This window comes from Lonchura striata, chromosome Z (genome assembly GCF_046129695.1).
Source record: "Lonchura striata isolate bLonStr1 chromosome Z, bLonStr1.mat, whole genome shotgun sequence".
Taxonomy (NCBI): domain Eukaryota; kingdom Metazoa; phylum Chordata; class Aves; order Passeriformes; family Estrildidae; genus Lonchura; species Lonchura striata.
This window is the reverse complement of record NC_134642.1, coordinates 54,847,779-54,861,353: the sequence shown is the minus strand read 5'-3', so window position 1 is coordinate 54,861,353 and position 13,575 is coordinate 54,847,779. Positions and strand designations below refer to the sequence as shown.

Below are 13,575 nucleotides of genomic sequence, written 5' to 3'. Positions count from 1 at the left end.
GTTCATCAGTTTTATAACTGACATTCAGACACGGTTCTGTCCCTCTTAAAACACATGGTTTCGGTCCATGCACTTAAAAAAAAAAATTATTGTTTCAAACACTCTCTTTTATCCTAAGGTTTCTCAAAACTCTTTTTTTGTTGTTGTTGTTCTTCTCAACCACCTCCCCTCAAATGTGTGTTTAAGGAAGGCTGTTCAACTGAAAAACGGTACCCTAAACCAGCAATCCTTAAACACATGCCCAAGCAAAACAGAGATTCGTTTAATTAAATTTCAGATGAGGATCTTGTTTTGAAAGTTTCCATAACACCCTGTTATGTATTAATTAAACTGCGTGGATGCTAGCAGTCTTCAGCGCTGTGCATATGTGCAGGAGGAAAGTTGAGTCGGAGTTTGGTGGAGATTTTTCCCGCCTTCTTAACATTCAAATGTTTCTATATTGATTGTCGACTTAATTTTGAGCTTTGACTTCCTCACGCTTACCCTGTAGTTAAACCTGTTCGTGTATTTTGTATTCTCGGGTGAAGAAGACATATTATAAATTACATGCAGAAAATGGAATCTGAAATGTACTTCTAATCGACAACCGAACCGTTCTGACAAAGTATGTTTTGCTACTTGGATCCGCTCTGTAAATCTAAAGGGTAAAGGTTTTAAAAGGAGAAAGGAATATTTAAAAGCGTTTTTTTTGGGGGGGGGAGGGGGGGGAATTTTTAAGGATTGAGTAGAATAACAGCACCCCGCAGAGTCGGAGGCGAAGCCTGAATAATTTCTTCCTGAGCGCGATATTAAAGGTGGATTCGGGAAAGCAAAAGGGTCGATTGCGGAAAGGACGCTCGTGAATCGCGTCCGGCTCTGACGGGGCAGTCGTCGCCGTCGGAAGGACGGGCGGGGGGCAACCAGCGCCATCTCGACTTTTTTTTATGTTTGTTTTTCTTCAGTTTGATCTAAGCATTCTTATAATTTACTTGTTTTCAGGGCGGCTTTCGCTCCAGCGGTTATTAGTTGCCTCTGAGCAAAACGTCCAACGCGAGTGCTTCAGTCTTTTGGGACCAAGCACTTTGCTTTGGGCAATTCGTGTTAAAAAAAAAAAAATAAAGAAAAAGTAAACTGTCAGTGAAGAAGGAGTGCCGCAACACGGCCTGTGCTGTGTCATGCACTCCAAGGACTCGCACGATCAAGGGAACCAGCTGCAGGCCACGGGCCTGGCTGCCCCTGCGCGCTTACCGAGTGCGGCCAGGGTCACACTAGCGGTCGGTGGGCAAGCGGGATTTCCAGCCGCCTTGACTCCCACCATCATTCCCCGTTTTGCATCACTTCCACCCTCATTGCCCGTTTGAAGGGAAGGAGGTGGGGGTTACGGGTGAGATGAAGTGCCGTCTACTTTAGTTTGAGTTGTGCTTGCTTGCTGTACTTCCACCTCCGGACAGCACCAACGACACCCCGAGACGCGCAGGCTCTCCCTAGCCCGGCGCAGACACCCGCCCGCCGGGATTAATCCCCTCCCCGGAGCGGGAGCGTCGGTCTGCTCGTCTGTCCGTCCCAGCAGGCCTCCGTCTGCTTCTCCGGCTCTAATCTTAGCTGTGTACCTCCTTTACCAGCCGAGCGAGTGCCCCGTCTCCCCTACTTTCTCAAATAGTATTCCTCTCTCCATTATGAGCATCCCCTTCTTCTCCGGGGCACCCCGCGTGTTCCCGCTCGCCGGCAGGTCCCACCCGCTGGAGTGAAGCGCCGGTGAACTTCGCGTATGCCCCGTTCGTTCTGCGGGGCCGCGGCGGGGCAGGGGCGGTGACCGGGCCCGCCGGGGGAGCCCGAGCGGCTGCCGATGCTGCCCCGGCTGCCCGCCACCCCGCCCGGCCCCGCTCACCAGCGCCCGGCTCGGCGCCGGGCGACCGCCGCGGGAAGATGGATGGCCGGCGGTTTCCAGTAGACACACGCCTTGATCGTCAAATATCAATGAATATGGCACGGTCTTGAGCGAGGGAGGGGGCGGGGGCCGCCTAGGAGCTGTGGGTTAAGCGTCTGTATGTAACTGTTTAAAATTGAAAGGGATTAAGCTAGGGAAAAATAATAACAATAAAAAAGCAATCAAGAGGCAAAACCCTAATTAGAGTCCAGCAACCTTTACTCCCAGGGAGGCAAAGGGGATTATGCTAAAGCCCCGATAAGGTGGCAGGAGGCTGGGGACCGTTTGCTTCCCAGCCTTGAGTCTGGAAGGACGAGAGTATTTCTGGGCGCTGGGGGAGGGGCGCTTGGGCGGCCAGAAGGAGATCTCCTAGGGTGAGTCCGGGGACTGCGGGACCGGCTTGTTTCCTTGGAGGTTTGCCCCTAGCTTCTGGGGAGACGCTTCGGCGCTGAGAACTCTGAGACTCCTCCACCTTCACCAGAAAGCACCAACCTGCCACTGTAACAAATACGCCGTGTAAAACTGAAGTGTCACGCGATCAAGCACTTTGCACGCCTTTTCCCATTCAATTTATGTGAAGACAGTGTATATGTAACATGCTGTGAAGTGGATCGGTGTGGAAAATATTCGGACTTTTTTTTTTTTCCCTCTGGACTGCTGGTAACCTGTATGATTTAGTTATTTTACATCACTAGTTACCCAGCACCCTTAAACATAGCAGATAGCCATACATTAGATTGAGGTTAGAGAAGGTGGTGACTGTTTATTTAGGGTGATAAAATGGTCCATCAGCAGTAATCTCCATCGATATGTGCCACCAGGAGATGAAGGATGAGGGGACAAGCCACAATTAATTGCCCTATAGTTTTGTGGGAGAGACTGGAGCCGGTGCGGACTGAACTTCGATCTCCTCTCTTAGCGCCTATTCATCATCTCTACATTGTATATGGGGGTCTCTCAGGGGCAGAGGGTGGCAAGGTTTATCTACACACAATATTCTCCTACCCTTCTCATACCTGACACGGTAATATAATTCATTCATAACTACAGTAGAAGGCAGGGAAAATCAAACTCAACTCTCTCAACCCTCCTCCCACTCACCTCTTAAAAATAACCCAAAAGCCTCTCTGAAGGCAGGGCGGACTCTCTGACCCACTCCGGGGCGCCCAGGCGGGCTCTCGAACAACATCTTCCCCAGCGGAGCTGCCGCGGTGTGTGCTTGACCTCCGATCGGGAGCCACAGACCCCGCGGCAGCTCCTGCGGGAACAGCGCCCGTGCCGCCGGCACCCTGCGCCGCGGGGGGAACGGCGAGGGAGTGCGAGGGGGTAAAGCGAGGGGGGCAGAGGGTCTGGCGTCCGGGACGCGGTGACAGCCGTGGGTCAGCGGGCCGGGCTTTGTCGTGCTCTCTGCAAAGAGTAATTAGAATAAATAACTAAATAAATAAGAGGGCACCCGACGGGAAAGCACATTTGTGTTTGGTACTCCCGAAAGTCTGCCTCCTGTGAGGCAGTCTGAAAGAAACTGCAAATGACTTGGTGAAAGTAGGTAGATGCCAGCTCATCGATGAGGAAACTGAAGTACGAGGGAGGCTGAATTTCCCTGGAAAGCTCCATCCCTCAGGAAACGAAGGGAAACAATCTCTTCCAGCCGTCCCTCCTACTTAGCTGTTACCCGCGCCCAGAGAGGGATGCAGGGCCAGCCGTAGTGATTTATACTTGCAAGTGAGTAATACCATGTGAAATGATGGCCACTTACACTGGATACCTGCATACTTGTGGTGAATTATGAAACAAAGGGTCAGAGGCCACCCTTCTTTAATACCAGCAAACTGCAGGTATCCAGTCTAACTGCACCTTTGAAGCATATTATTGCTGAGGAAAAAAATGTATTTCTTTCATTTATTGTTACAGCTGGTTTGCTGGTAAAAAACACTGTGTTAAACCCTAGTTTCACTGATGAAAGGTTTTTCCTTCCAGATTTTCATTAAAGTGTGCAGTAGTAGTGTTACTTATCTTGTGTGCATTTAAAATTACATTTTGGAGGCAATCATATGTCCTTTTGCTTAGGTTTAGGACTTTTAAGTGTTCTCACATGGTGTTATAGTATTGGCATTACCCTGCATTCAGTTTTCTGGAGGCACATTAACAGTAACATATTGCAGTCGTTCCATAAGAACCATGCCAAACAGCTCTGCTAGGAAATCCTTTGATTTTCTTTTTCTTGCATCTTCCTTTCCTTAATCCTCCTTACCTATAGAATATGAAGGTATAAAGAAGAAAACTGATCTCCTTCCAAAGTCTTTGGCTGTATCTGGGCCTGCAATGGTGTATTCCCACTGACTTAACCTTCTACATCTTTAGATTTTATCAGGAGATACTTTGTTCTGGCTGCAGTCCTCCTTTATTTTTCCATTTTCTACAAGTCTTATTGCTTCTTCTTGACTTGATTTGGAGCTTGACTGATGCCATTTCAGAAAGTAGAATTATCCATTTCAACTGTTCTCAGTGAAGCCCTGTACTCACATTCAGCTACTCTCTGAGGCCAAAACTGGAGGTGGGGTACAGGACAGCTCTATTTGTCACCCTCTCTGGCCACCATCTGGGAAGTTCACACTTGTAGAAGCATCCCTTCAGGTGAACTCTAGTTCTCCATTATGACCAGTAAGGGCCACCACCCAGCTTGGAGACTCTGGTGATGTCAGTGGACCACAACACTCTGTCTCTCAAACCCCCATTTCTTTTCCATGTCTTATTAAGCACGTTGGTGCAGTGTGTCACATTGTACTCTGCAGCATACACGAAGATGATGCAGTTCATCCTGCTGTGAGGCAGGATAGTCTGCAAGTCTTGGAGTTCTTGATTTTTCCCCGAATCTGATATGAAGGAAATCCTTCCCTTGTCCCCTGAGGCAACAGAATACACTGCCTACAGTGATGGCCTTTAAATGGATGCTTTCACGTTTTACAAAAGAGGAAAAGATACACAGTAGCTTTTTACTCCAGGCATGATAAAATATAGCTAGGATGGCTTCCATTCCTTATAACATTTATGAGAATTTTAAAAGATTTTATTTGTGCAATTACATAACAACTAGAGCTAAATGTATGAAGCATGAAATGAAGAAGAATTTCAGTACTGCTTAGTATTAAAGACAGATTCCTCCTTTCTCATCAACAAGACATTAGCCAAAGCAGTTTCAAAAGATGTTCTATTTTCCAAATTTTTAACTTTGCCAGGACAAAGGGGAAAGAAACACAGCAGGGGATCAGATACTGTGACTGCCAAGCATTAAAACATTACCACTGTTTTTGGACTCTGGAAAATAAATATCACCATGTGTGACTTTCTGTAAGGGTAAATGACAGTGACATGGGGTTTGTTTATACTCCTTGAAAATTTCTTAGTTTCTTTTTATTGGAAATGTAGAAATAAAATGTTTAACCCACATTCATGCACACATATTGTCAGAATGAAGTTAAGAAATTATTGTTCTAGGCAGGTCCTGAAATTTTTTTGCATGAAAAGTTGTGTATATCTGGTGGCTGGATGCAGGAACTTGACACTGAGATTTTCTGACTAGAGTAATGAAGATACTTTAACACGTTTAATGTGAATTTCTCCAGAGATACAGTTCCTCTAAGAAAGCCATTGTAATCAGCTAGTATGAGGAGGGTTGCACATCTAGAAAATATTAAAGAAGTGCAAATAATTAGAATTCAAGGGCCTACTCTGGGTGCTGACACCATGGTTAGACATAGTTTCTTTAAACTCTCAGTTTTCCTGTCAGATGTTTTCTTTCTACCTTGCATGGGTAGATTGAAATCTATTGATTTCCTAGAATCATAGAACAACTTGTGTTAGAAAAGATCTGTGAAGTCATCAAGTCCAACTGTACATCATAGAGTTCAGCCATAATTTATTTAGAGTGCATCACATGCCATACTGTTTTGGATTGTGGTATTGTTTTTTTGTTGTTTGGGTTTTTTCTTTCCTTTTCCTATTTGGGATCCTTTCCTATGTGACCTCCAGCACCAAACAGCAGTGCTGCCCCTAACATCTTTGGGTATGCCAAAACCACAGGGTTTCTTGACGACTGGTTTTGGAGAGGAAAGGGAAGAAAAGGTGCTGTGGTGATACCTCACTTTCCAAACTATCTGTGGAAATAATAACAAAAAAAAAAAAAAAAAAAAAAAAAAAAAAAAAAAAAAAAACACAAACCAAACCAAACCAAAACAACAAAAAACAAACAAACAAACAAAACCCCCCAAAAAACCCCAAAAAAACCCCCAAAAAAACCCAACCGTCCCCCCCACCCCATTCCCTTCCTCTCCAGTATATACTTGATGCCTTCTATTCATCATGCCTCAGAATGATTGTAGGAATATCTGCTGGTGCTCTTTTAGGACTCGCCAGAAATATCTCCCCTGGGGTCCTGCAAATCCCATCCTCTATCCGCCATCCACATCTAATTGACATGGCTGAGAGAGCAAAACCCCTCTGAAGTGGCGGTTTAGTCCAACAGAAATAGTTTTGCAGCGTATTATGTCCTCAAAGCAAGGAGAAATTGCGCCCTGCAGCCAAAGTCGCGCTCGGTGCCCGCTAGGTGGCTTTGTCCTGCCGTGCCGGCCGGCGCTCCTGTGCCCGCTGCCTCTGCCGAGACCTGTTACCGGGATGGATGGATGGACTGGGACCAGTTTCACCTGCAGCCCTTCCGCAGGGGCACTCGCCAGAGTAATGCACAACTCAGGGCTTGTCTACTTGCTTTCTGCTTGTATCTGTAACCGATGCTGCGGGTAGGGAACTTGGACAGATGAACACCAGGTGGAGACAGGCGTTTTCTGCAAGACCCAAAGGTATAATGATCTTGAGGGAAATTAGCTTCCACATGTAACTTAGTAATAATTTCTTGTTGCTGAATGCACCACTTTTTAAATGGTAAAATTTAAAAGAGGGTGACAGGAAAGAGTGTTTATGTACCGTGCTTCAAACTGGAGAATACATGTAAAAGCCATAATTTGAAGATGCATCTTTTGTTCTCCTTTAGCAGCTTTTGCTGAAATGAGAGAAGAGTTTTCCTTCAAAGGATCTGTAGGAAAGAGGCCTATTTAATACACAGTACATCCACTTTGGAAAGAAGAACATCTGAGTCAAGGCCCCTGAGAATTGAAACTATGGTTGCAGGCAGTCTAGCAAGTCTAAATCTGTATCATAGACCAAGAAACTCCAGCTTTTGTAGTGAATGCTGTGCTCTGTTTTTATAAGGAGTGGTATATAAAACTATTAGGGGAAAGATGTAGGACTTGATAGAAGAGTACTACACCATAATTATTGGTTTTTCTTTGTATTTCTGAAATAAATTTATATGAAAATGAAATGTGAACATGATGTCAATGTATTTTCAAGAGATTCATTGTTATGTTAACTCAGCATATCTCCAGAGAAATTAGTTTCTTGAACATGAAACATTTTCCTGGAAGATGTATATTTGTGGCATGTGGAATAGTGTGCAGTGGAAACATTTAACCAAATTTTTTTTGCTCAGAAAAGAAACGTCATGGTAGGATCTTCCCGAAATAGAGATATATCATTCATTATTAACAACAGTTAGGGAAATTAACAGTTTTACAAACAGATCTTTTTTACCGGTATTGCTCATGAACTCAAATATGTTGTTTTGGTCTTTTCATGGTACAGGCAAATAACATGCATTCTCATTCAGTAAATAAAATTTCAAATGTGTGTCCAGAAATATTTGCTGTATAATTTCAGTTTTAGGATTAGATTTGTCTTTAGGGAAGTAAATGTGCATGCAGGTTCCAATTTGTCATTCATGAGGTTCTGGTTTATTTATTTTATTTTCCAAACAGACAGGGCATGCACACACACATGGTAATGTAAAAACATTACAGAATGAATGTTCATTTAAAATAAGGAATAAATTCAATCTTGTTCCAATTAAACTCTTGGACTGAGCTGTGGTAAGGCAGTAGAGAGGGACTTGCAACACACTATGATTGTGTTTTAGAATGTCTCACTGAAACATACTGGGATGGTTTAGCTGGACTATTTGTATCAGTTAAAAAATTCATCTTTAAAAACTTTGTTAAAGTAAATTAATCTTGGCAGGCTTGTGAATACACAAGGTCTGCAAATTGTCTGCAGGATTTCTGCTCAGCCTTTGGAATTTCTTATTTAAGGCTTTGGTGAGATCTGGGAAACCAGCCTAAGCAATACTCAAAAGGGCACGGTGTGCATGAGTACTGGCTGTACTGCCAGGAAATGGCAGTGCAAGCACAGGGATCTGCATGTCCTTTGGTGGAGGTGGTGGCCCATGGTGGAAGTGGTGGCCAACAGCACTGCACTGATAAGTGCTTTTCCCTCTTTGTCCCTCAGGATGTGACATGTGTGCTGATAACCGCAACGGCGAGTGCCCCATGCACGGGCCCCTGCACTCCCTGCGCCGGCTGGTGGGCACCAGCAGTGCGGCTGCGGCAGCCCCTCCGCCTGAGATCCCAGAGTGGCTCCGGGACCTGCCCCGGGAAGTGTGTCTGTGCACCAGCACAGTGCCTGGCCTGGCCTATGGCATTTGTGCGGCACAACGGATCCAGCAGGGCACCTGGATTGGGCCCTTCCAGGGAATCTTGCTCTTGCCAGAGAAGGTTCAAGCAGGTGCCATCAGGAACACCCAGCATCTCTGGGAAGTAAGTTATCATCTTTCTCTCCTTGTCAAATTTGATTTTTTTGAAGTAAACATGGAGTGTGATTGTATTCAGTACTAGGACAAGAACTAGCCGTGAAAATAAGCAAACAAACCCACAATTCAAATAAACCAAGTAAGCAGCTTTGAAAATGTAGCCAGTGCAAGCAAAAGCCTTGCTGTGATAAAGGTAGCCAGAAAACCAGTGGACAGCACAGAACTTCATTTGGACTGCGTAAGAAGAACTGACTGTTGCAGGTGCTGTAATGTGTAGTAGAGAGACATGATCAGAGAAGTCTGAAGCTTTTATGACACCCAGTTCTTTCTAAATTTTGACCTGAGTTACAAGAGCTGACAGAGCTCTTATGTCACAGCATCAGTGGAATCATGTTAGAGCAGTGAATATGGGTTGAGATGGAGTGCTGCACTATTGCTGTGGCCCCCAGCCAGTCCAAGAAAAGCTGCTGAAATAAGCCCAGGACCATATTCTACTGCCTGACCATTTGCAGTGTGAAGGAGTTAGTGCTTGTTCAGCTTAGTTCAGCTCTGGTCCTGTACCTATTGTGCATTCCCCTAATGAGGTTTCCAGTACTTCTGTGTGAAAGCCACTTTGAGGTATCTCAAGGCTGTTGGTTTTCCTTTTTATAATATTTGTCACTGTCTTAGAGAGGGTAACAGTGATAACTTAGGGAAAACCTAACAGTCTGTGTGTCAGAAAGAGTTTATTCCTAGTCTTTTGCCATTAATTTCTTCTTTGATTTGTACTGGACGGTATAATTTTTTAGTTCTGCTTAGTCCTCTGTAGCTGCAATCTCTGCTTGCCTCAAAACTAACTACAACAGTCAGTACAAATATGCCCATAGAGTTATGGTATTTGCTCATCTACACCAAATCAAAATCTTCAGAATATGAGGAATCCATTAAGAGTGTTTTTTGTCTTCAGTGCATGTACAGTGAAAGTGAATGGATCTTTGAAAGATATATGGCATGTGGAAGAATCATAGCTCCTATGATTTTCCTATGTGTAAAAAAATAATAAACAACACACCAGGGTATTTGTCTCAAGATACTTACCAAAAACATCATTGTGTAAAGAAGGAGATGTTCACATTAAAAAGATCAGTCTCAGGCACACTTGAATGTGATCAGTAGAACTAGATGAATAGCAATGACTGGGAATTTTGCTGTTGCCTCCAGTGGAGATGGAATTTCTGTCATACGGCAGATATTGATAATTTGGATTTTAACCCGTTCCTACCAAAGTCCAGTGATTATAATTGCAGTATTTTGGGATATGTTATCAATAAAGTATTTTTTATGGAACACTTTATAATGACATTGGAGGCTCTAATTTTTAAGAAGGGTATTGTGGTTTAGACTATTCTAATTAACAGAATATGTAATAGTAAAATAAGATTCCCAGAATCTACATATTACAATAAATACTGAAATTTAGATAAATTGAGTCAGATAATTTTTCTGTAAATATTTACAACATGAGTTTAGTTTTTAAAAATTATGAATTAGTTTTATGCAAGTAAAATTGCAAATCTTGGCAATACCTTTTTAAATAAGCAAGAATTTTTATCATATTTCAGATTAACTTAAAAACTACTTTGAAACAATGAAGGAAGCTAGGACTTTTTAAAAAAATTAAAAGCAAAAGCCAAAAAGATACTAAGGAAAAAAATAACAACCAGTACTATTGTATGTACTAGATTCAGGCCATAAGTGCTTACCGGCTGAGTTTTTGTGTGGGATTGCTCTTGTGCTCTTAACATACAACACAGATTTCCTGTTGGCTAGCAAAATGAATGCATGTATTTTAATGGAATTATTTTAAAAATAAGAATTCAATTTGATTTAATAAGAACATATTGCTGGGCAACTCATGGTCTTGAATTATTTCTGTTAATGAAAAAAACTCTTATCAAAGAAATACATACTCTAAGCTCTAGCCAAAATTTTGCTGTTTTGCATTTCTTTTATCTTTCAATTTGGCATACTATGTCTATTAGAAGACCAATGTTTAATGAAGAAAAATATGGTAAAATAATCAGAAAGTGTGTGTAATTTTACAGAACCTGATCTATGAAAATATGTAAAAGCAAATAACAGTATATATCTAAATAGCCTGTATTATTTTAGTCTACATGGTATAGGAGTGTGGATTGAATCACTGTAAATGATAAAAGGATGTTTTGTCATAATCCCTTTTTAAAGTCGTGACTTTGGTCCATTCTCTTTCACCAATATTTCCCATGCAGCTGCAAATGCAAGTCTGTCTACAGATCAGCTGTTCAGCATTAGATCTTGATAGAACTTATGGAGAGAATTTCACATTTTTAGTATCAAAAATTGCATTTTATTATTTTACTCTCAGCTCTGTAAAGTTGATAGATATTTGTTTTACTTTACAGTTCTTTGTGTACACCAGGCAAACAGAAGGACTATTGAGAACACTTTTAAGAGTAGTTACTGTTTTGGTTGCTTTTTTCTTTATACTCTTTGTTGTGGGAAACATCAGAAGCACAGCATCTGATGTATAGTTCAATGCTATGGAAATATGCTTCAGCCTGTCTGCTCAAGTGTTCCCACCATGCACTCAATGTTTGCTTTGTATGTAATCCACACAGCATAATGTATAAGGACTCAGAGTAAATTCCATACCATTCCATTACCTTACAAAAGGCCTTGACACCTATGGGTGTTCATGGGAAATTATAGAATTCTCTCACAATCAGCCAAAATAATTTTTTATAACTTACAGAAAGATCAGTCTTTCAAAAAGCCAAAAATATTAGTCATTTCAGTTGTAGTGCATTTTTTCCCCTTTGACCCACTTCTATAACCGGAGTTTGCTGTATTTTATAAAAATAAAAAACTCTGATTTGTTTAAAATAAAAACAGGACTGGGTGTATTAAATAAACACTCTCTTTGGTAATACAGGCATTTATTCCAGCAGTGCTTGATAATGTTTCTGATCCCTTTTATTTTTTCTATTTTGAAGTAATGAGAATAATCCTTTTATTATTGCAAAGAAACAGAGACTTTCTTAGCAATTAGGTCTTACTGATGAGAATGAGATAATTTTCCATTAATGTGTTTTCTAATAAAGAAGTGGAAAGGCACACTTGATTCCAACATATATGAAAACATTATCTCAATTATTAATGTGTCCTTACTCCCCGGAGATAAATTAATCTAGTTGCACATGGTTTCCCCTTTCTGTTTAACATCAAAATTTAATAAGAGTAGACATAAGGAATGTATACGATATACGCTTAAATTCTGTTAGAATAAAATACTGAGGTTTAAACATACATACATTTTAGTAGTCAAAATTTTTCAGGCTCTCAACTTTAAACTGTGAATTCTGGAAACAGCTAATTTGTAAATAGCCTTTTCCCCTGTAAATGCAGCTTAGATGAAAAAACTTTTACTGACAGGCATATCAAAGGATACAGTCTTATTGTTTCCTGTTCTTCATGTGCCTGATAAAGAGTTTGCTAAGTTTGCTATCTCTCTTTTTTTTCTTTCATGAGTGGTCAAATAGCTTTTTTTTTTTTTGCAAGAGCCTAAGCATATCAAATATATGATTTCACTTCATTTCAACTTTAGTTAATTGGAATTTAGCATTTTTGGAAGTAATGCTTTATTATATGCGACTTCTTTTTACATGGATGAGCAAATTTATATATATATATATATCAGGTATTCATTAGTAAATACAAAATGTTAAATCTGTGTAACTGATTTTCCCCCTAAAACATTCTCTCTCTCCCCCTGTTTCCTTCCCCCTCTCTGCCTCTCCCCTCAAAAAAATTTAACTGGCACAAGAAAGTGTGCATGTCATCTTAATAAAGTACCATATGGGTACTTATTAGCCTTCTTGTGTCTCATATGAAGCAAAAGAAAACGTTGCTTTTGCCTTCTGCTGGACCAAGAACAGGAATTTTTCTGGGATGCACACTGTTCAGGAATACTGGACATTTGTGAACAAATTAATATGCACAGAGAATCCTTGCCCTTCAAATGAAGCACTCATTGCAGTTACGGTGAAAGATTCTTATCCAGGTTCTCAAGGCTGCAGTTTGGGACTAAATTTGCTGTTACAGAAAAGCACTGGGGGATAGAATTGTGTGCATGCTGTCATTCTATTAAAGTGAAAATTATGTTTCTCAGCAATCCATCATTTAGTATTGCAGACTGCATGTTAGCTCTGTTTTAAATTTGTCATGTTCATGAAATTCAAGTAATTTTGTCTTGAAAAACCTCCTAAGGTACTTTCCTATTGTATCTTAAGTTATTCAGAGTAACAGCTGGTGCCATTCTGTTATTTTCTTGTTTTGCCATTTCTGAGGATTTTGTATGATGTATGACACTTGCATTTATTTTCCATTAAAAAAGACCAATATTTTTTACTTTTACATGGATTTTAAGTACCCGTGCTGTGGGAAAATATCACTAATGGTGTGGTCACTACCATGCTAAGTTGTAAGCTCAGTAAGAAGACTCAGTTTGTGTACCTCAGAAGAAAATTGTGCTAAGCATTTACAGAGCAGTCTCTATCATTGGTATTTCTGGATGATTTACTAGCACATTTTCCCAGATAACTTCTATAAGTTACAAACTCTTTTCTTAATGTCCATAAAAAGTTAGTGTGATCACAAGTGTGGAAGATATTATATATTTAATAATTTTAGTTCTTAGAAAAGCTAAACAAAACCCTGATGTTTCTTTTAGAAGATCTGTAACTTTTACAAGACCTTCTTATGCATTTTTTAATGTATCTCCATGTTTTTGATATGTTCTTTCTGTCTGCAGAATGTATGCATTGTATGACCAAGCACATGTGCTACAAAATTAATCTAATTTGGCACAGGGACAGATTCTCTTCCTATTGAACTAAGTGAAGTTTGGAATACACTTGGGTGTTTGAAGTTGAATATAGCCCCAGAATTTTTAACA

General features: G+C 41.1%; 1 protein-coding gene across 1 annotated transcript in view; it reads left to right on the top strand.

Moving 5' to 3' along the window:
• The window catches only part of PRDM6 (PR/SET domain 6), a 74,536-nt gene that overhangs the window by 2,127 nt on the left and 58,834 nt on the right, over nt 1–13,575 (top strand). Inside the window, exon 3 of the mRNA XM_021546214.2 lies at nt 8,300–8,607. Within this exon, the coding sequence (XP_021401889.1) occupies nt 8,300–8,607 (308 nt within the window). The remainder of the gene's footprint in view (nt 1–8,299; nt 8,608–13,575) is intronic.